This window comes from Rhododendron vialii, chromosome 1a (genome assembly GCF_030253575.1).
Source record: "Rhododendron vialii isolate Sample 1 chromosome 1a, ASM3025357v1".
NCBI lineage: Eukaryota > Viridiplantae > Streptophyta > Magnoliopsida > Ericales > Ericaceae > Rhododendron > Rhododendron vialii.
Window position 1 is genome coordinate 40431329 of NC_080557.1, and position 22981 is coordinate 40454309.

The window sequence follows — 22981 nt, forward strand, 5'->3', positions numbered from 1 at the left end:
TTTATGATTTAAAATGTCTTTTCAAAATCCCGCAAATGTTTTGTAGAGACCGATTCCGTATTGGGCAAGAGGGGTGCCGTAAAACCCTTCCCCTCTCGTAACATGGCTTCTGAACCCTTAACGAACCTCTGGTTTTCAATTCAAAAAATCAATTTTCAATCAAAACGGTTTCTCGGATGGCAAACCTCAAATCCGGATGACGACTCTTCAAATTTTCAAATCAAAAACGTGTTTTTCGGACCGCCCCGATCCATTAGGGGCTGTGGTAGCCCACGAAGGCCTATATGCGGCAGGGAGTTGTCACCCGTGCATCCGCATGTTAATAGTATAAATAACAAAATGACCTCTCTCCTCTTTCTTTTTTTTCTTTTTTTTAAGGAAGCATAAACATATTGTATTATGAATAATAGAACAGATTACAACTAAACCAAAAATAAAATAAAAAACAACAAAGGTACAAAGAAAAGAAAACATCGATCTTAAGTTTTTGATATTTTTCTCAGCAAAAGAAATTTTATTAAGCTCGACGGGGTACATCGAGGGGACAAAAAAACAAAGAGATACTTAGGCTCCGTTTGTTTCGATGTAAAATGTTTTTTCAAAAAACAAACTTCAAAACTTTTATTTTCCGGTGTTTTGTTGGCACTTGAAAAATATCTTTAGAAATCGACAAAATAGTGTAGAGAAGGGGGAGGGCTTAAACGGTCGAGAGATATGAGAATATTGGAATTGAACTTGGGTCAGGATTGACGATCGAGGAAACTAAGCAGTGAGAATTGTAGTAGAAGGTAGCGGGTTCATTTTGGAAAATAACTGACGGAAGATTTAAGGGGTAAATCATTTTCATCCAATTAATGAAAAATATTTTACATGTAAAATATTTTTCTCATTTTTTACACAATCAAACACTAGAAAATAGGTAAAATATTTCACCGGAAAACATTACGCCCAAACAAACGGAGCCTTAAGCTTTTTGATATTGACGAATTCGAACAATAACTAAGAAATTCTGATAAAAAAAAAAAAACAACCAATAACTAAGCAATGAGGGTAAACAAAATTGATCCGGCCTTAAAGTGTTTTCACCCGGCTTTCATCCTAGTTATGGGTAAATCACCCAAGTTTACTTACCAAAAAAAAAAAAAAAAATCACCCAAGTTCCGATTCATTCTCACTGAAAATGGCCAAAAGAAGAACTTGACTACTTGACTTAGTTTCACGCGAGTTCATACTCGATATGTGATCTTTCCACATGTGGCGGAAAATGGTGGGTTTTTCACAACTGCCGTTTGTGATCTCTTCCGGTGCATATGAGGTTTCAAGGTTCGAACCTAAAACGTTGAAATAGTAAGCAGGCCTACTTTCACCCTAGTTTCGTCCTAGATATAGGTGGATCGATCAAGCTTGCGTCCATATCCCTGAAAGTTGCCCAAAGAAGACTTGTTCACGATCTTAACTAATTCAGCTTTGGGGTAATTAACAACCTTCGCTAGCTGATCGTAAATAAAGACAGTCCATTCCTGCATGCATCCGTACATGAATAAAAGTATAAAACCATGGCCATGCATTTGATACAGATTTGGCTCATTACATATAGAGAAGCCAAAAATTTATTCAAACATACACGATACGCTTAATTGGCACTACCATGCCTAGAAAATACAAAGATTTACAACATGCATTAACATGTCCAAAACATAACTAAAAACCTATATATATATATACTACCAGCATTAGAGAGAGAAAGCACTCACAAAATCCAAAACACCAAACCTTAAGTATGTATACATATAGTTTTAAAACTTGCCACCATCATCACCGGCGTTGTCGCCACCATAAGGGGTGCTAGTACCACCATTGAAGTTATTGAAGTCTTCCCTCGGGATGTTATGGTGGTTGTTCACACTGCTTCCAGGGCCATCAAATGTGTCCTTCTCCTTCTCCGCAAGATGTCGGTTGGCTCGGTTCTTGCGACCGTGTATTTCGGTCAGAACCTTCCTGTTTGTAGCTAAGCAAGAGCTTACCATGATCAGGAGCAGTGCAAACCCTAGAAGCCTCATTCTTGAGTTTGCTTTCCTCCACACACTGAAAAATGGAATAAAAAGACGTTGTTGTGAGTAGATTAGGTCAAGTTGAATACCTTTTTACTAGTTTATGAGCAATACCACGCACGCATATAGAAAAGTAGTTCAAAGAAACTTGCACAAGAAAATCAGCAGGTGACTCGGATTCATTATGGGACATTACTACTACCAGTTTAAATGGATCATCCGTTGGTAACTTTTGGTATATTTATGAAATTTTCTTAATTTGCAATTTTCTGCCGATCTTCCTATATTTTACAAACTCTTTTATGAATCGATTACCGTACATTTTTTTTAAAATCAATAATTCAAATGTCCGAGCTATCGATTAAGTAAATTGACTTACCTAATGGAGTAAAATGGCAAGAGGGGTGCACAATGGGAGAGGTTGTGGGGAGAGTAATGGTGGTTATAAGTTGTTTATATAGAGTAGAAGCTAGGGTTTGTGCAAATTGGGAGTTTTTAAATAAATTTGTGGTGATGGGTTGTCCACCAAATGAGGCAAGAATTAGTGGGCTGGGTCATATTACAGCAATAATATAGTTTTTAATGCAATTAAAATGATGATTTTCGTAGTCCACAAAATGCACTATAAACAGGGATTTTCCACCTTGTGAATGGGGATTAAGCTAAACCAAGGAAGAGTCAGTCAATTGAAGTGGAGCAACTGTTATACCGAATTGTGATGTCAAGACACAATTGGAGGTGAATTCTCTCTGATTTTCTTCACAAATATTTTTGTGAATGGTAAAAATCTTTTGGGGTTTAATGATTACTTTGTTGGTTCATCCTTTAGTGTTTGTCGGCTTGAAACCAATTTTTGGTAACAATCATTTTACAACTACAAACACTTACACAAACATTTATACAAATTCACTTACATTCACATTGGGGCCCACACACACTACACCTCCAGAGTATGGCCTCATCAAAAAATGTGAGTGTATGTGTAAATTAAGCGTGCGTGTAAATCTTTGTAATTGAATAATCCTTCGAATAAAACTCACTCTTGTATCTTTAAACTCTTGCCTTAGCCTTAGCCTGGTCACATCCGCAATTAGAATCCCAAGTGTTGTATTGAGATCTTGCTGCTTTTGAATCATACTAATCACCAATTGGGAATCTCCTTCAATATGCACCTTCTGCAACCCAAATTCTTTCGTAAAGACCAAACTTTCTTGTGCCACCGTTGCCTTCAACACTACTGGGCTCATCAAATACCCGTAGTGAATAGCTTTGGCTACTCTAAAATGGCCACGCGAGTCTCTGATCACAATGTCTAGCAAAATGAAAAGATTTTTGAACACGCCCCCAACCTCTCAAAAACCTAGCCGCCACAAATATCTTTCTTCTCTTTTTTCCTCCCCTAGGGTTTCACACCCTCGTAAGGCGGTGGAAGGGGAAGGCCATGGTTCTTTGTTTTGTTTTCCTCCTGTTTCTTTAGATCAATGACTTTTCGTGATCTGTGAGAGTTTGTCTCTTATTTTTTTGAAAATTGTTAGTTTCGTATCTTGTCTACAGATTGGGTTCTTTCAGAGACGATGTTACTTCACAATAATATTCGTGCCAACAGTGCTCTTACCCTACACGATGTTTTTGGCGTGGCAAATTGTGATGACTTGTTAGATCTGTAATTTTTTAAAGTTCATTGGTGCGTTCATACTTGGTTGGAATCCATCTGATCGTTTGGGTATTTATTGTCTTTTATCTTTGGCTAGCACTTTATCTCTTTTGAGACTGCTGATTCTAGGTATGAATATACAACAGATTGCGAGTGCCACTGTTTGCGTTAGGCTCAACGTCTGGGTCGGGGTGAAAGACAACGTCTGCCTTGTGTTTTTTCTCGTTTTACAATATTTAGATGATTAATTTGGCTTTGTCCAAAATATTTGAAATGAACTCCGTTATGTAAGAAGATTTTTGAAGCTAAATTAATCAAAATGAACGCTCGAGAGACTCATTTGAGCATAAGCAAGCCAAGTATCACCAAATTTTTGAACTTTTGTTAGTTTGATCTGCGCAAGCATGAATAGCTCTCCCTCTCTAGCTTACTACCAAAGGCATGGCCCAAAGTTTTGGGCCAGTTGAATTCTGAAAGTGAGCGATCTTTTGCATTTTCAATAAATTAAATTCCAAAAAAGAATTGTTGGCTTTAGAATTCTATATATAACTTCAAAGACAAAACCAGAGAAATTATTTATTTGCATAATATTCAAATTTACAATATTATAAAAATTACACATCATTACAATTAAGAATCCAAAAGTGTAATTCTATACCTAGGCGCAATGAATTTTGGTCATTTTCATCCACATCCATTTTTCGCTATTTTCCGGGGGAGCTAGGCAATGGCCTTTTTCTTGGGTCTTGCCTAACGGCCAACCAAATGGAAGAAGAGGAATTAGCGGAAAGGATTAATGCTCTCGACAACTTAGATGAAGACGAAATTTTCGCGAAGGATGATGATGTCTTCGAGGATGGCGCCTGTAATGACCCGAATTTTCACGTTAATTTTTTTAAAAACATTTTATTATAATTCTTTTACTAAAAATCATTTATCATTTATTAAAGTGATTGTATTATAATTTAACCTTAGGAGCTAGTCATTAAAAACTCTTTGATATCATAGCATTTTTATTTCTATTTATTTTCATATCTTGAACCTTGATATCCTTGTACCCAACTATTATAGAACCCTAGCCTTCGGTCCGTAATCCTAAAAATCTAGGATAAGATTTCATTGGATTTTATTAGATATGATATGATTAGGATAAGATATGATTGGATATTCTAAAATACACTTAGATATATTAAGATTTGATTGGATTTTACTAGATATTATAAAGATTTTGTTAGATATTATATAGATATTATATAGATTTTATTGGATATTATAAGATTTTATTAGATTATATAAGATTTGATTAGATATTATTAGATATAGTTAGATTTTCTTAGATTTGATTTAGATATTATTAGATTTTATAAGATATGGTTATGATTATATAAGATATGATATGATTTGATTTGATCTAAATATAATCTAGAATCTTCTTTCTACTAGTATAAATAGGCTTCACTCTTCCTCTCCATTCCACACATCTCACTTTTCATTCCAATTGTTAGCTGAGAGAGAGAGAGAGAGAGAGAGAGAGAGAGAGAGAGAGAGAGAGAGAGAGAGAGAGAGAGAGAGAGAGAGAGAGAGAGAGAGAGAGAGAGAGAGAGAGAGAGAGAGAGAGAGAGAGAGAGAGAGAGAGAGAGAAGAGAAAAAAAAAACTTGAGAGTTTATTTTATAAATAGCTAGTGATGTTTTGGATTGGTGGGCTAGTGGCTTATTTAGTTGGAAGGTGGAAAAATATTTTAAGGCATTGAATGGACAAAATGGCCGGTCATATTTGAGGTAATCCGGGGAGTATACGATATGCTTTCTACTTCCGGAATCCTTTCTTCCCTATCACTTTTGTACTCCTTTTGATTATCTCGTGATTTTTGTTCAATCTTGTGGATATCATTGGAAAGTGGAATGATTGGTATCGAATATGATATTATTGGATGAGTACTATAGAACTGTTTAATATAGAGATCGAGTGAACTCATGCACCAATAGCCTATCCAATAGCCAGAATGGGTCGAGGATGACTCGGTGAGGAAGGTATTGGGGGAGTGTCACTGGTCATGTACTAAGAAGGACATGGTATGAGGTTCCTTGTGATTGTTGCTTCGACTTGATGGTCGATTATCGTTTATTGATTTCATTTATAAGCTTTATTATTCTGTTGTATTGTATACTTCCCGGATAATTTCTTTTTCAGGAGTGGAGCCGGATTAGTGAAAATTGAATCGGAGCATATAAGGATTAATTTGGAGAGGTCTTGGAATAGTTGATAATTTTGGAGCATGTAGAAGATTATTTAGAAGGCGGCTTAAGATTATTGTGGTGATGTAATTTATCTATGGAGAAAATAGGGCCTAGAAGTGTTTGAAATAAAATGTATTTTGAAATTTATTTTTAGAAAATAGCGGAGTGTTACAGCGCCTCTCTTTCTCTGGAATTTTAATTCCGTTGTGTTGCGGTTTCGGGTTATTTCCATTGGTTTTGGTTTTGTTCTTTCGGTTTGTTTGTCTTGGATTTGGGTTTGGTCTCTTGGCTTTAGTTTGTTTTGGTTTTGCTTGTTGCTGGTCTCTTGGCTTTAGTTTGTTTTGGTTTTGCTTGTTGCTGGGTTGTTTTTTAGCAGGTTTTCGGTGTTTTAGGTGGCACCTTGCCTTCTTTTGGGTTTTGTTCTCGGGTGGTGTATGCTGGTAGCAATTTTTCAGTTTTCGGTGTTTATTTGTGGTGTTTTAGTTGGCATCTTGCCTTTTTTTGGGTTTGTTTCTCGGGTGGCATATGCCGGTGTGCCCGTAATCCCTTTCATCTTTGCTTTTCTTTCCAAAGATTAATAAAAAATATTTTGCCAATAAAAAAACAAAAAAAAAAACATTGCACTTGCAGAGTTGTTTTTGGAGCGGTTGCAACAGCGACATAATTTAAAACACCACTATTTTCTTGTTTCCACTTAAAAAAAAATTGGGTATAAAGGGAAACACCCCATGCGTTTCCTAAGGTGGGATCTCATGAAACAAAACCAACCGAATTAAGCACCAAATCACACGACTTGCCAAAAACAGTTTAGTGCTCTTGTAATCCAAAAGATTCACCGCCCACTAAATACCCTGTGCCACCAAGTAATTGGCTCAACTTTTCTGTTTCTCTTTTTCTAGACATGCAATTTCGAAATCACAATCTAAACCAAGTCACACTACCATTATCTCGGACCTTCTTTTTTTTTTTTTTTATCGGCAAAAGAGAAATGTTATTAATCTAAGAACGACGTTACAAAAATTTCTATTAATCTAAGAGCAACGTTACAATATTATCTCAGACCCCAACAGTATACGTTTTGATGTGGCGATGCCTCAGCATCACTAATAAATAATTTTTCGTGATTTAAATACGTACCACTTGTCAACGGGGAATGCGACTTTTGACGTTACCATAATTAATAAACACTTGTTCTCCTGAGACTGGGGAATGTGGTGACATTTGTGGCAGCAGAAAATTAAGAAAAAAGATGTGTTGATTCATCTGGGGTTTGTGTCGACTGGGGGAAGTTCTATATGTGTTATTTTCTTTAACCATCTAGTTTTCTTCTAATCAAATGTGAACATGATCTTAATTTTCGTTTATCAATTGAGATAATTATCTTAATGGTGCCACTAAGAATCCGTGCAGCCTTCAAGTCCGATCCCACGTGTGAACAACTGAATTGGGGATGGTATTGTGCAGTGGTGTGCTCAGCACTGTGCTGCGAACCTCCGAGCTACAAACCTCCGAGCCGTTGGATCGTGCATCCGACGGTTCGGATCTCATCTCGGCAATGAATCGAACGACTCTCGATCGTTAGTTGTCGAGATGAGATCCGAGCCGTCGGATGTACGATCCAACGGCTCGGAGGTGCGCAACACGGTGTTGTGCACCTTACTGCACAACACCAATCCAAAGTCCGTGAACAACTATAGTATATAGTAATAGCAAATTTTACTAATATTTTTGACAGAATTAAGTACCATAACAAGAATATTAATTCAAAACTTTTGAATCTCAAGTCTCAAATACAAAAGATATTTAACTAGTGATCCTCACGTGAATTTTCTTCCATCAGTTTGAAGGAGTATTGGTCCTTGGTTAAATAATACTAAACAAAACGGTAACTTGTGGTATTGTGTTTTCATACTTTAATTATTATTTTTTATTTTTCTGACTTTGAAGATGTAATTTTCCTTTTTCTTTGTCTCTCGTTCTTTAAATCGTTTTCTCTATTCAATCCCATCTAAAAACATTTAGATTCTCGTTCAAAAAATGCTCCCGATAATATATTTTGGACCAGCTCTGATGGGTAGAATCAAGTAACTCCTAATCATAAACTATCACGTCACTGATATTATTTATGGTACTTCCGTGCATAATTTTTTCATTTTATTTGCACCAATTTAAATATCTCAACTAGTTCTATAAACCAGCGTAAATTTTTTTAAAAAATTATGCACTAAAATAATTTTAATTTTATTCAAATATTGCTTGTTTTTCATAGAGGACGCGTAAAAAGTGGTTGCTGGAGTATATTTTTTTCTTTTTAAATCATGTAGTACATATATGTGAACAAAAATACGTGATTTCCTTGTAAAGAAAAGATGGAGGGCCAAGTCCACTCGGTCTTCAACAAATATAGTCTCCTTCCATATGCGTACAAACACCTTTTTGCATTAATTCAACCATGAATGATGTAACGACGACCCATGTACTCGAAGAAGAATTTTAGTGTAAAAGTCGAACTTGGTGAGATTATTTCAAGCCATGCACGAATAATGGGGAATTTTTTCCTATGTTGGATTTGAAAATGTAGTTTTGCATTCAACCATGAATCAATGGGATGATGCAACGCATGATGCATGACTCCATGAAGAAGAACTTTGATTAGGTTTTGTTTCACATCATGAGAGATGTATGAATTCTACCAAACGTACGTCACAAATTTCGTCCCGTACGTCTTGGAGGCACTTTCCTCTCTGGTTCAGAAGCTTGGGGGTGGCCAGGGCTGACGCCTCCGCCTCCACCCCTCTCTAGTCTCGCCAGCCACGGGGCCCACCACTCATCCTCGCGATCTTGACGTTTCGAAGCTCTCCGCTGCCTCCATCGTCTATCCTCCATCAATTTCACGCAGAGTGCAATTTTGTTCATCCTCTCTTAAAAGAGGATGAACATTACCCCCTCTCTTATTGGTTGGAATGTTGTGGATTCCACCACAAAGTGATGTCGTGCTTACCATGCAATACACTTTTTGGTAAGCATAACATCACTTTGTAGTGTGGGACCCACATCATTTCAACCAATAGAAAGGAGGGTAATGTTTACGCACATCATTTTAAATAAATGTTTTCTTCTTTTTCCGATGATTTAAATAGGTGAGGGTTAGAAGGGGAGATAGTAAATTACCAACAAAAAAAGGGTTCAAAGTCTCTCTATAGACTCGAAACTCTATAAACCTTTTTTCATGCAAACTCAAGTAATACAACTAGATGAAAAAGCCACGTCTAAAAATAAGAGTATTCATTGTAGCTCTTCCCAACAAGGATTTGTTTCCAACTATTTGTTTGCAACTTCGATATATTCATACATGTTTATTACGGTTCAGGCAAGATTTTCGTGATCAATTCGTCACCATTCACCAACACATGCAAAATGATAGCTATTCCCAATTAAGCGTTTGGCCCGGTAGTCTTGATCTGAGACTTAAAGATTTGTTCATTTCTAAGGGTCTCTAGCAAGGACGGAATCACGATTCTCCCCAAGCAGTGGCGAAATGTATACTAAAAAAATCTAGTTGTGGCGAGACTATATAAGTTGGACATAATTTTTTTCACATATAATAATTGTATTTTCTAAAAATTTTATCGTAGCGGTCGCCGCCACTAGACCCTCCCTAATCCCATCCTTGGTCTCTAGCTAGTTCGGTTATCTTTGCTAGCAATTCTATTGACCACCTTATCGTGTATGCGTTTAGGTAGTGTTTACATCCGTTTTTGGCACCAAATCTTGGACTAGTGCTGGAAGGCCATTTAATTGAAATTCGATTAAATTGGGCCGATATTTATGAGTTGCTCGGGCTAAAAAATTAATGGATCACATTAATTTTGTGATTTGGAGCAAGACCCGATTAATTTTAATCTTGAAACTTGGCTCATGTTTTATTTTTCGGTTACCGGAGGAAATCCTAATTGGAGCAGTTATGGAATTCTTCTAGAATCAAAGTGGAAAGCCATTTGACTTTGTCAAAATGGCTCTGTTATGCTTGGTTTACACGTGCAACAGAAGGAAACAAGTAATGGGGTTCCATTACCCCATGATTTATGAGAAAAAAAGGAAGTGGAGAACATGGGTAGTTGAGAATTAACCCACGATTATCAAATAACCCCTTGAACCTCACAAAAACCGCCAACAATCTAGTTAGTGGGACACATGGCAACGCAGCAAGAAGGCGGGAATTCATCGGCATGCAAAAACCGTGAAGCCTCTTGCTTATAAATAAAGGAACTCAAGAAGAAAAAAGGGTCCACACACCAATCAAGCTCAATGCTTAAACCAAAGCCTTCCAAGCGAAGCAATTATCTCATTTCTCTCCCATTTCTATCTCTCTTGTACCCTAACTTTATTATTACTACATAATAAAGTTATTCATATATCTCTTGTATCTCCAACTTTATTATTACGATATAATAAACTTATTCTACGATGTTCTCTACTTTTTCTCACACGGTTGAAAAATTATAAGTCCACTATCGTTGTGGCAAAACCACGAACCTCTTTGTGGCCTCACCCTTTGGGTCACACGCAGTCTCATTACATACGAAGTCAGATCGAGGCGCACTCACACCTTTCATACGTTGGACGACGACAAGTCCTGGCACGGCCGCACTCACACTGCATATGCCATTGGATTTTCCGCTCACGCCTACCCGGCGGAAAAGTAGGAAACAGGTAGTAGGAAGGATTTGTTTCCAACTTCGATTCACACATGCATGTTTACGGTTCAGTCAAGATTTTCGTGATCAATTCGTCACCAACACATGCAAAATGATAACTATTCCCATTTAAGCGTTTGGCCCAGTAGACTTGGTCTGAGACTTAAAGATTTGCCTCTCCTTTCTAAGGGTCTCTAGGTTGATTATCTCTGCTAGCAATTCTTATGACCACCTCGATCATCTTGTATGCGTTTAGGTAGTAGTAATTCGAAACGCGCGCAAACTGGTCCGGAACATCCTGCGATATTACTACCAAAAAAAAAACACATACACACAAAATGATTGCTTGCTTCCACGGTTTTCTTCCCCCACCACAATTAAAATACCCGATACAGACTTCAATTCCAAGTTAGCTGCCGTTTCACGGGTGATGTAATTTTTTTCTATAATGTTGACATCCAAGATAGCTAATCTCTTCTAGACTTTTCCAACGCTCGGCCTCAGATCCCACGGCCCACGATTAACCAGTTGAAAATCCCGTTGGCTTGCCTGTCCCCCTCCTGGCCTTCTCAATCTTTGGCCCCACATTTCCACATATTTGTCAAACGTTAGAAACTCCTGGTCTTTTGTTTCACTAACCAATTATAACTACTACTGTACTAATTTACAGGGCACGAGATCATCTTTCGGTATTCCAGTCATAATGAGATTTCTTTCGTCAAGATTGAATATTTTCCCTGTTTCTAGCCCAACAGAGTCCAGGATCTCCTGTTTAATTCGTTGGTAAAGAAGATCTGAAATAGAGGTCAATGAATGATTCAAACTGGCTACCTATTAATAGTATATATGAAATTGTGTAGAACAAATTAAATACAACCGTAGTCCAATCTAATGAACTGCCTTTTCATACCTATGTATTTTTTTTTATTTGTAGATGTGGGGGATAATTACTCAAAGAATCCCTGAAAGATGATCACTTGCGTCGATGTAGACCTCTTGGTTTGTAAGATTGTATCACTTGTTACATGACTAAAATGGTTTGCAGAGTTACAAAAAATCGTGGCATATATGTATATCATAAGTCACATGCATGCAAGTGTGAGCATGAAAGTGTCTTTCAAATATACTATGTCTTAACAGGGCTGGCCCAAGGTATTTGGGTGTCCAAGGCCTGTTCTAAGAATGGTACCCTAAATGTTTGACAATTTTTACGGAAAAAAAAAACAGTCAGAAAAATCCAAAACTATAATATTAAATCCACTTTGCTAATTGAGCCTTTCCTCTGTCAATGTGAGACAAATAAGTTGCAAAACAAAGCCTCCCACTTATAGTCCTATATTGTTAATTGAAGGAAACAATGAAAAGGCAAAGAATCTTTTATAAATAGAAAGTCCTAATGTCTCGTATAATCAATGTGAGACAAATAAGTTGCAAAACAAAGCCTCCCACTTATAGTCCTATATTGTTAATTGAAGGAAACAATGAAAAGGCAAAGAATCTTTTATAAATAGAAAGTCCTAATGTCTCGTATAAATGCTCAAGAGATTAGGCCTTGCTTCTGAAATTTAGACTGAGCATTTTCTAAAAAGAATCCTACCCAATCCAAATACTTAAAAAAATTAGGGTGTCCCAAAAATTGAGCATCTTGGGGATGCCCCAGGCCCAGGCCTTATGCCTAGGCCGGCTGTGTGTCTTAAACTATTAAAGTTAGCGAGAATGGGAGTGGAGGGGTCCTATTAGCATGTAGTTTAAGGGTTATAAACACTCGTTTTCAGCCTTGATCAAGTAGGGTTGTAAACCCTATTATGCGTAACACCCAATTTCGTTCATAATAACGTCAAGTGTGACTGATGCGCATCAAAAGATTGATATGTCCTCATCTTCTCTCTTGATTCTTCTTCTTCCTTGAATTTAACCAATCCATCCCATGTACTAAAAATTGGATCTGAACCGTTGATATTGTAGAGTTTGACGAGTATTACATCCATATCAAAATTCAAATCGGTCAAAATCAAATTAATTACGAAGGAAATTTTCAAATTTAAATTTATCATTGATCATCTTAACAAAAATTAGATCACTGAGTTATTGATGTCTGATCAAGCTGATTTTTTTTAATAGAGATGCTCTATTATATGATTAATACATTATGAACGGCTCGGATTAGATTTGGGTTAGATTCAAGAGACGTGTGAAATACACCTCCGTTAAAATAGACGGAATTGAGAGTTATGTGCACTCTTCACAAATCATAGGGGTATTATTGCACGCTTTTAAACCTCAGGGAGTATATCTACAAATGACCCAAATCACAGGGGTAAAAGTTGACTTTGCCCTACTGTTCTGATGCCTTATATAAGAGGCTGTGCCCCTACATGCCATCACCACCCCTGATTGCTCAAAGTTGGAAAAAACATGGAAAAGCTACCAACCCAAAAAGTGGTCTGCAGCTTCTTCATTGCTTTCTTCCTCCTTTCTGATTCAACTACATCTCAAGAAGTTGGTAATTCATTTCAAACTCTCTCTCTCTCTCTCTCTCTCTCTCTCTCTCTCCCTCTCATTAATTAAAATACTAAAGTTTATAGTACTCATTGTTTTACTAATTCTTCTTAAAGTTCTCTTGATGATCATTTGACAAGTTTCCTCTTTCTTTTCTGATCTATGTTCCATGCGCAGAGGACGAGAGCGAATTCAACTACTATCCAGACAGCCTCAAAGGGCCGTATAACTGGGGAGAGATCCGGCCCGAGTGGCATATGTGTAGTAATGGAACGATGCAGTCTCCGATCGATATGTTGAACGAGAGGGTGAAAATAGTGTCTCACTTGGGGATACTTAAAAGGGATTACCATCCCTCTAATGCCACCCTTGTTAATCGGGGCCACGACATATCGGTAAGGATATATATATATATATATATCCTATATTTTACTTAACCAATTTACCATTTTTTTTTTTATATTTTCGGATCGAGAAGAGAAAATTTAATCAGTTTATACAAGAATTTGTATTAGAACAGGCGACGAATGGGTCATAAAGATGTTAGAGTAATTACTCTTATTTTGGTTTACAAACCTTTCTTTTAATAACGTACCAATAAATTTGTGAATACAGTTAAAATGGGGTGGTGGAGCCGGATATATTGAAATAAACGGCACCCAGTATGAACTCAAGCAATGTCATTGGCACTCTCCTTCTGAACACTCTATCAATGGCAGAAGGTCTCTCTCTCTCTCTCTCTCTCTCTCTCCATTATGTACACACAGAGATGCATAAATGTCGAAAATGAACTGTTCCATTAGTATATGAATAGTGTTTCGTTCTTTTCGCAAGTACATTTGTAAGGCCGGCCAACTGGCTGGTCAGGTACCCAGATGACCGAGTATGTCAACAGTCAACTTATGAGGCGATGATCGCCCATTGAAGGAATACCGAAGCATGTACAAAAACTGGTCTATTATTTGTCAATATATCTAAATGCAAAATTTTAGACCTGAGTTTGTACCTGCATGTGGGTCGTCGCGATATTAATAAATTTCAGTTTTTCGAATAGAATTAAACTTTGTTATAGGAGAATGATGAGCACCTGATTACTCGAATGGTATGTTAACTTCAAGCTAGTTGGTATATACTTTTATGACAATGATGCGATTTTGCCTCTCCTGCTATTGGCCTTTAGAAACTCAATCAAGCACCGTATCGGTTGAGGAATTTTTGGGTTGCATTCAACTTTTTGTTGGATGTTTTTTTCTTTGTTTTTGTTATGGGTCTTTCGCTCTTCTTCAATGTGTATCAATATCATGAAATTTTTTGCCAATCAAAAAAGCTCAACCAATTTCATGGGCATAAATATTACTATATTATCTCCATACTCCCAAATAATTTTGATGTCCATAAGCTAATATCCGCGTGTATTAACAGATATGATCTAGAGTTTCACATGGTTCATGAGAGCAAAGACCAAAGAGTTGCTGTGATTGGTATCATATTCAAAATTGGACGATCCGATCCTTTCTTGTCTGAGGTAATAAGACTCTCTCTCTCTCTCTCTCTCTCTCTCTCTCTCTCTCTCTCTCACACACACACACACACACACACTCACACACACACACACAGTACTTTTGACTTATGAGTACTCATATGTGTGCTGTATTTACATTCATCAGATGAAGGAGCACATAGAAGCCGTTTCTGATACAGGAGAAGAGACGGTGGTTGGTATGGTGGACCCAAACCATATAAGGATAGGGAATAGAAACTCAAAGTATTACAGATACATTGGCTCTCTTACAATTCCTCCTTGCACTCAAGACGTTGTCTGGACCATTTTAAGCAAGGTATGCTAGCTCCAAAACATATCCTACCAACTACTAGTTATTAAAACTTATGTTGGCATTCAATGGTTCATCTGGAATGATTTTGTGGTGTTTAATCTGGGCCGTCTTGTCGTCGGGCAGGGCTCATTCAATTTTTATTGAATGTATTCTCTTTTCTCTTTCTTTTTGTAGGCTTCTTATGGTACCTCAATCTCTATGGTCTGTATTTGGTCTCACATCGATGTACCATTTATCGAGTTCTAATAAAATTTTGTTGTCTATCAAAAAAACTACTAGTAATTAAAAGTGCAAAATTTTTTGTAGCCGGCCGTCTTTCGGGAAACAAAAAGTCCAGTAATGTAATTATGAAACACAACTCTACACAAATATTGTATCCGGAACCATTTCATACATGTGGGTTCATGTACGTCCAACATTTCTAAACATACTTATGTCGGGAGTTGTGTTTTAAAGTTGTACATATTAAGACTTAGGCCAATCACTCGTCTATTTTTTTTCTTTTCTTTTTTTTCGAACTTCTACGGTTAATTTTTAGCATCATTGGTTAATTAGCTTTTTAATGCCTCATTGAAATCATCAGGTTCGAACTGTCTCTAGAGAACAAGTGAGCCTGCTTCGTGACGCGGTTAATGATGTGAGTTTTTCTAATTTTGTTGAAATTAATTTAATCTTATTCTTTCTTGAACTATCAATTAGAACGAAATCAATACATAGATAATGGCTAATTTTTGCTGTTCTGATTGGATCTTTTGTTTAATTCTTTTTTTTTTCTCTCTCGAAATAATGCTTCAATGAAAAAAGCTTATGTGCTAAGATAATTAACATGGTTTTTTTTCCCCTTTCAGGATTCAGAAACTAATGCCAGACCATTACAACCAATAAACCAGCGCCCAGTGAAACTTTATCAACCCCAAGATCATGAAGATTGATATGTAAATCACTAGAGAGAGAGAGAGAGAGAGAGAGAGAGAGAGAGAGAGAGAGAGAGTAGGCCTAATATCTTCCATGCATGTTTTTTTCTCACACATGTCTTAGAATTCCCGTGTTTATGTTCAGTTGTTAATAAAAGTACTGAGAAGTACTATATATATATATATATAATAAAGCTTGATGGCAATAGTTTCATACATGTTCATCAGTTGTTCATTTTTTTTTCATCAATTGTTTAAGAGAACACATTTATTACATTGTACTTTTGTTAATTTTTTAATTTTGTCCCCCTCATGCGATATTGTTTCTTGAAATCCCAAGGCTCCGTTTCAGAACACATTCTTAAAAAATACTGTAAGTACTTATTTTACATTTTCAAACTTAAAAATAATGTAAATGAAAAATAATTTTTCAATTTTTTTGCACCATATTAAAGATTTTAATGAGATTTATCAAACAAAATCTGGTCATATTGATAGAAAAATTATTTGCGTAAGCAATGATTTTTAGTTTGAATTTGTCTTCTTAAAAAATAAGAACTTATTTCCCTTTCGAAAATGGGGCCTAAATCGATTAAGGTAAGAGAAAATGCGAGGCAAAATGGACAATCTTCATGTCACGTTCCAAAACAAAATACTAAACTTGGCAGGATTATAACATAAGGGAAAAAATTTTAGTGTCAAGTGGGTACCAAGTGGTGCCCTCTCATCGCATCCGAGCAGTCCATTGCGTTTTTGTTTTGATTAAGAAAAAAAACAAAATAAAAACTTTAAAAAGCCTAGCTTGCCCATTAGGCTCTCGGACTGCCCAATTGAACTAAGCCTGTGGGCTGGGCCTAGGCTTCAATTTTTGACACAGCCCGGCCCGTTGATGGGCTTGGGTAGCAATTTTGCGGGTAGTGCTAGACCGGTTTGGCCCGATAAAGATCTTTAATTCATACTAAGATTGGAGCAAATTTTTACATCATGTTGTTCTTCTGGATGAGAAGAATTGAAAAAGTATTAATTACTGACCAAAGTTGAAAATTTTAATACTCTGTCTAAGACAACCTTAAAAATATCAAGTCTGATTTTAACTTTTTGGGTCTTTGTCGTCGTCTTATATGAACTTCTTCAATTTAATTTGGTCTATATTTATTATACTTTTTTTCATTGCTCTCATCGAGAAAAATAATATGATGTAAAAGTTTGACCTAAATTAAATCTAATACGTAGTAAAAACTAAGAGAAAACAATCAAAAAGACCTGCGCGCAAAAAGTTTGCAAAAAGCAAAAAGCTAGGCCAAATAAGGCCTTAAATGTCTTATGTAAAGTAAAGAGGAATTTTTCGGTGCCGGCTGAGTATATTCCACGTGGTATCCGCTCGGCATGCACATTCAAGCTGTCCAATATAATTTTGAACGACTCGGATTGAAATCCTCTCTCTCTTTTTTTTTCTCTCCAAATCTAAGCCGTCCGAAAACACAATGGACGACTCGGATGCGCCGAGCAGGCACCACGTGGTACCCACTCGGCACTCAAATTTTTTTCCCCTAAAATGGATATGCACAAGTGTGAGTGGTCCAGCTTTAAAACGACTGAAATTTTTTCCCTAAAATGGATATGCAAGTGTGAGTGGTCCACCTTTAAAACGACAAGGCAAGAAATCCACTCTTGCAAGTCTTCACTGTAGATATAAATGAAGTACTCCCTCCGTCCCTTTTTTTGTGTCCAGTATTTTATTTTGGGCTGTCCCTTAATAAGTGTCCATTTTGTAAAGTTTGAGAGGTAAAAGTTGGTGTATTGTCTATTTTGTCCCTAAAAGTAGATTTTATTTTGAAAAGTTAGTGAGTAAAAGTGTAATGATGATGGGTAAGTAAGGAAAGTGGAGGAAAAAGTTGATGTGAAAGGTGTAATGATGATGTCTTTTTAATAAGTTGGAGTTACGAAGCAGGACATTTAAAAAGGGACGGAGGGAGTAGGTATTTTGAACCAACAAAAATCGTTGATATAAAAACCCGGCCAACGGATTTTGCCGCCATAGCTGAAGAATTTTTAACCAATAGAGATAGATGTTCTTGGATGGGACAAGGCAAGAAATTAACCAATAGATATAACGAATTGTTTTTAGAAAATACAATTCGCGTCCGGACCAAAAGTCATATGGTTCGGTTTCAATCCAATCTGTAAGTCATGGTTCGGTTCCGATTTTATCCACGGATTAGATTTCGTAATCGCTAAATTGCAAATCCAAGAAAAAAAATCAAATTCTTGCCAACAAAAAAACAAGTATTACAATCTGCCATTACATCCAGCAAAGTAGCAACCAAATGAGATAAAATACACAAATATTATCCATAATTCCAAATTAGAACAACACAACATACACAAATTTTTTTTTCCCCTAGGAATGAAATACACAGTTAACCCGTGAAGTTATATATTGTTTGTAACGCCCCGATTTTCTTAAAGAATTTCGAAAGCATTAACCCTAAAATACACTGAATTTTACAAACTATTAGGCCCCTATTTATCATTATACAAAATCTACATTAAAAATAAAATTAAAAAATAAATAAATCTAACATTTATTTAAATGTTTTTAGAGCGACTCTAGTGTGAAATAGATCTCAAGCATCCTTGGTCTTCACCCTTGATATTCCTCTTATGTCAAACAGCTCCGCCATTGAACCCTACACCCTCTGGCAAATTGATCGCTAAAACAATCGATTTACCAAGATACAAACGTATCCGTGAGTGATAATTCACCCAGTAGAATAATCCTAATCCTACCAACCCTTACTCTACAATTAGCAGTTCAATAATAACAATAATATCACAATTGATAATACACGAAATGTACAGAATAATAGTACATCGTCTTTTTATTTACTATCCATCATCTTACATAAAATCTAAGGATACTCTTCACGAGATCCTTTCCTCCCACATCCACCAACTTTGACCGTCCCATGGAATAACTCTCCCTTTATTTGTCCTGAACCAGGGTTCTAAGCGAATACTATTAAATTATGTATCCAGTCTGGATTAGCTTACAACCATAATAAAGAAACAACTCACCATGACAACTCAGCATTAGAGGTCGCACTATCTCATCGTCAGGATCCTTTACCGTCTCCCAACTCTACACACTGGGTACTTTACCATACCTTTAATCTAGACATTGGTATTATACCATATTCAGGGATCCTTGACCGTTTCCCAAAATATTGTACCCGGAGTATTTTACCGTCTTCCACACGCATATTGGGTACTGTACCGTATTTAGGATCCTTTACCGTATTCCAAATACTATACTCGGAGTCCTTTACCGTCCTCCACACACATATTGGGTACTGTACCGTATTTAGGATCCTTTACGATATCCCAAATACTGTACCGGAGTTCTTTACCATCCTCCACACACACATTGGGTACTGTACCGTATTTACGATCCTTTACCGTATCTTAAATACTGTATCCAGAGTCCTTTATCGTCCGGGTATTGTACCGTATTTAAGATCCTTTTACTGTACCCGGAGTTCTTTACCGTCCTCCACACACTCTGAGTACTTTACCTTACACGGGGTTCTTTACCGTTCCCCAACTCAACTAAAAGTACTTTGTCGTACTAGGGTCATCTACCGGCATCCAACATTCTTAATCAACTTTATCATTTTTTCCTTTACTTATCCATATCTATATGTTCACTATTCGAAACCATCCCATAAACCTAAGTGCATTCTAGCACGAACAACATGATACAATCAATCAATAACAGCTCGATTTATAGCATATTACATTTCAATGAGATAAAAAGTACATATCAAATAATATTGTGCGAGTAAGTAAACACAGAGCCCTTAAGGTTCGTTGAACAAATAAATTAATTATAATTTTTATTAATTAACACATCTATTAATTTATTTGATATAATATATTGTCTTAGTTAGTAACATCACCATATATCTATAACTCTAGTAAACTACTCAAACATTTTAGTAAATGTATTTTGGGTCTTCTATAATTAATGATAGAGAAAAATTTATTCTACAATGTACTTGTTAATTAGATTAAATTTCTTTTAAAATAATCTTGTAACTATCTAAAGTAATTAAACAAATTATTTTATTTTTGCATACAATTAGAACTGATCATTATTTATAGTAATAATAATTATCATATTACTAATAGAACTTATACAAAAGTAATGTCATCATGAAAACTTTTTTTTTTAATCATTTCTTATAGGACATTAAAACAAGAAAAAGACAAAACAAACTAGTTGAGCTGGAATTAATAACAAAACAACCCAGGGGGTTAAGTGTAATTTCTATATAAATGATTCAATGTCATAAAGTTCAAGAATAGTGGCTTGCGGCAAAACTGAGTTTCGGTTTCGAACAAACCGATTCCGTTCCTTTTCGATTTCGAGCATAAAAACTACCATTTAGAACAATAATATACTTAGGAGAAAATAGAAGAGCGATTAATTTACCTTAAATCTGGCAAAAAAAATGGGTACTAGTTTGCGGACAATTTCGGTAAAATGAAAAAGACGGTGGCAGCAGCGGGGGACTCGGGGCTGACTCGAAATGATTGGAAGATGGTTTGTGGATGCTTGGTGATGTAGTGATTGATTGAGAATTTGAATATGATGTATGGATGGATTTTATGTAGAAATCTGTTTCTCTCTCTCTCTCTCTCTATTTTAGACTCAACAATAGAATTGAGAGTGAAATAATATACTGGTGTTCAATTTTTTGGATTTATGTGGGTATGTATAATGAGAGAGAATAAAGTAGTGAGAATGTGAAATGATAATTGTGGAAGTGGTGGAATGGGGAGGGAGAGTGAATGAGAGGAATACTGATAATGATAAGATAGAGGAATAGGGAATAAGTGCCACATTTGGTGAGGTTTTCTTTAATCTAATGTACATGGACGCGTATATGTATAAGATGAGAATGTATGTGGACACGTTTATGTATAAGGTGAAAATGTATGTGAACGCGTGTATGTATAGGATGAGAGAGAGAAAATGGGAACAAAATCCCTTAAATGTAGGGTGTAGTTTGAACGATAAAGATGGAGTTGGTAGGGTGTGAGAGGGAATTGGAGAGTTAGTTTGAATAGAGTTCTAATTAGAGTTTAGATAGGAAAGATAAGAGATGAATATAAATTCCTGATTCGCTGTATATCTAAAGTATAAATATATATCTTATACAATAGAATAAATAATATCAATTGTACACATAATAATATATTTTAATTATTCAATCTAATTAATTATTGAATTAAGAATTTAATAATATAAATTTTGTGTTAAAAAAAATTGGGTCGAAAATCCGGATCGTTACATTGTTAGTAGTACAATATAGCATCAGATTAAGAAAAATTTGCTGAAAAAATTATGACAATTGGTAAAACTTATAATTATTTACTAAATATTATACACACACATATATTTTTTATTTCTATTTATTATTTGTAAAAATTTTGCTGTTCGGTTCGGTTAATCCATGGTTTCATAATGAAAATCCGTGGACTGAATCATATCTCACGGTTTTTTAATTTTCAAATCCGTATCCGGACCATTAATCCACGAATCCAATCCAAAAGTCATAGATCAATTCGGTTCGATTCGGTTTCACGATTCTCAATTTTTCTTGGATTAATCCTCAACCACTCTCGTCTCCCTCTCACTCCTCTCCTCACCCACACAAATGAAAGAAACAACTGGTTTCCATCCCTCAAATTAGGTCAAAGTAAAGAATTTTTTTTGCTCCTGTTTAATTTCTTCTTGACAAAGCAAGCTATCACATTGGTAGTAGACACAGGAGATCCCTTAATTTGCGGAATCTAGTATTTTTGAGTAGTTATTTTTTTGTCCGCATGGCAAAAAGGAACAGCAGGTTAGCATTCACAGCCGCAGCAAATAATACTTGAAATCCCAAACACCCCCTGTTCAAATCAGTCAATGACAAACTACCAGGGTAATTTCCACTCGGTTCGTTTTGGGTTTTGACTTTTGGGAGAGGTTTTTAAGAATAATAATGAGTGAAGAGAAACAGATAGATAAAATTTATTTGGAACCAGGCGCAGAGATTTTAAGACCTCTAAACGAACAAGCCCGAATCATCTTGGCTTGGCATCCTTCCCCCTTTTTATACAAGTGTATTGATATGAACTGTGCTACTTAAACACAAAACTTACACAGATTTTTTTTATGGAGCCCATCTCGGGTCTTGCAAGAACGATCCGAACCGCTCAATTTTCGTAGTAAAATGTTTTTTGTGCAATCTTGTAAAAAATCATTTCAATATAATATTGGTAATTAAGGCTTTTTCAAAATTCGTAGAGCATTGCGAGTTTTGAAAAAGCCTTTGCCTTTATGTGCACATTATAGGAGTACCAGTAGACTTTGCGTACGTATTGGTTTGGCTTAGAAAGTTAAGTTTAACCCCTTTTGTTGTTTTTATTAAAAAAATTTGCGTCAAACTTTTATGACTTTTTGATTCGTCTCGACGAAAAAAATTGAAAAAATATAAATTTTTGATCGAAACTCATAATTTTTTTAAAAAAGTGCTTTTTGACTATTTTTTTGTCTTTTTAAAAAAATTATGAGTTTCGATCGCAATTTTATACTTTTTTGATTTCTCTCGTTAAGACGAATCATAAGTCATAAAAATTTAAACGCAAAATCAATAAATGCAAAAAAAAATTAAATAAAGACAGAAAAAAGTTAGACTTAACTTTTAAAGCCATATACCGGTTCAAAAATAGAAATTTAAAGGGAATTGATTTTGCCACTCCCATTTTCTTTAACGGCAGTCTCTTTTCTTACAAAATAAATCACCTAAAAGTATCTCTAACCCATCCTCTAAAACAGAAAATAGAGAATAGATGTAACATATTGAGGGGAGATTTTGTAATTTATTCTTATTTTTTACTTTATGAGAGAATATTGGAGAGACTCATGGTACTTTTTAGCATTTTGGTCTCCAAATTTACTTCTAGTTTCTAAAAATAGAGACCCTATTCCCATTTTGAAGACCAAATCTCTTAAAATTACCATGGATCCCTCTAAAATTCT

General features: G+C 35.8%; 2 protein-coding genes across 2 annotated transcripts; one reads left to right on the forward strand and one right to left on the reverse strand.

Moving 5' to 3' along the window:
* Positions 1–1547: 1547 nt before the first annotated feature.
* On the reverse strand, positions 1548–2500 carry LOC131326276 (uncharacterized). The gene is made up of 2 exons (XM_058359356.1): positions 2431–2500; positions 1548–2085 (listed from the first exon to the last, which is right to left on the reverse strand). The coding sequence occupies exon 2, from the start codon at positions 2058–2060 to the stop codon at positions 1797–1799; it is 264 nt and encodes an 87-aa protein (XP_058215339.1). The 5' UTR covers positions 2061–2085; positions 2431–2500; the 3' UTR covers positions 1548–1796.
* Positions 2501–13039: 10539 nt separating this feature from the next.
* On the forward strand, positions 13040–16162 carry LOC131327064 (alpha carbonic anhydrase 7-like). The gene is made up of 7 exons (XM_058360413.1): positions 13040–13143; positions 13317–13534; positions 13755–13861; positions 14562–14664; positions 14807–14977; positions 15558–15611; positions 15823–16162. Exons 1-7 carry the CDS (start codon positions 13056–13058, stop codon positions 15904–15906), a joined length of 825 nt encoding a protein of 274 aa, XP_058216396.1. The 5' UTR covers positions 13040–13055; the 3' UTR covers positions 15907–16162.
* The last annotated feature ends 6819 nt before the right edge of the window (positions 16163–22981 follow it).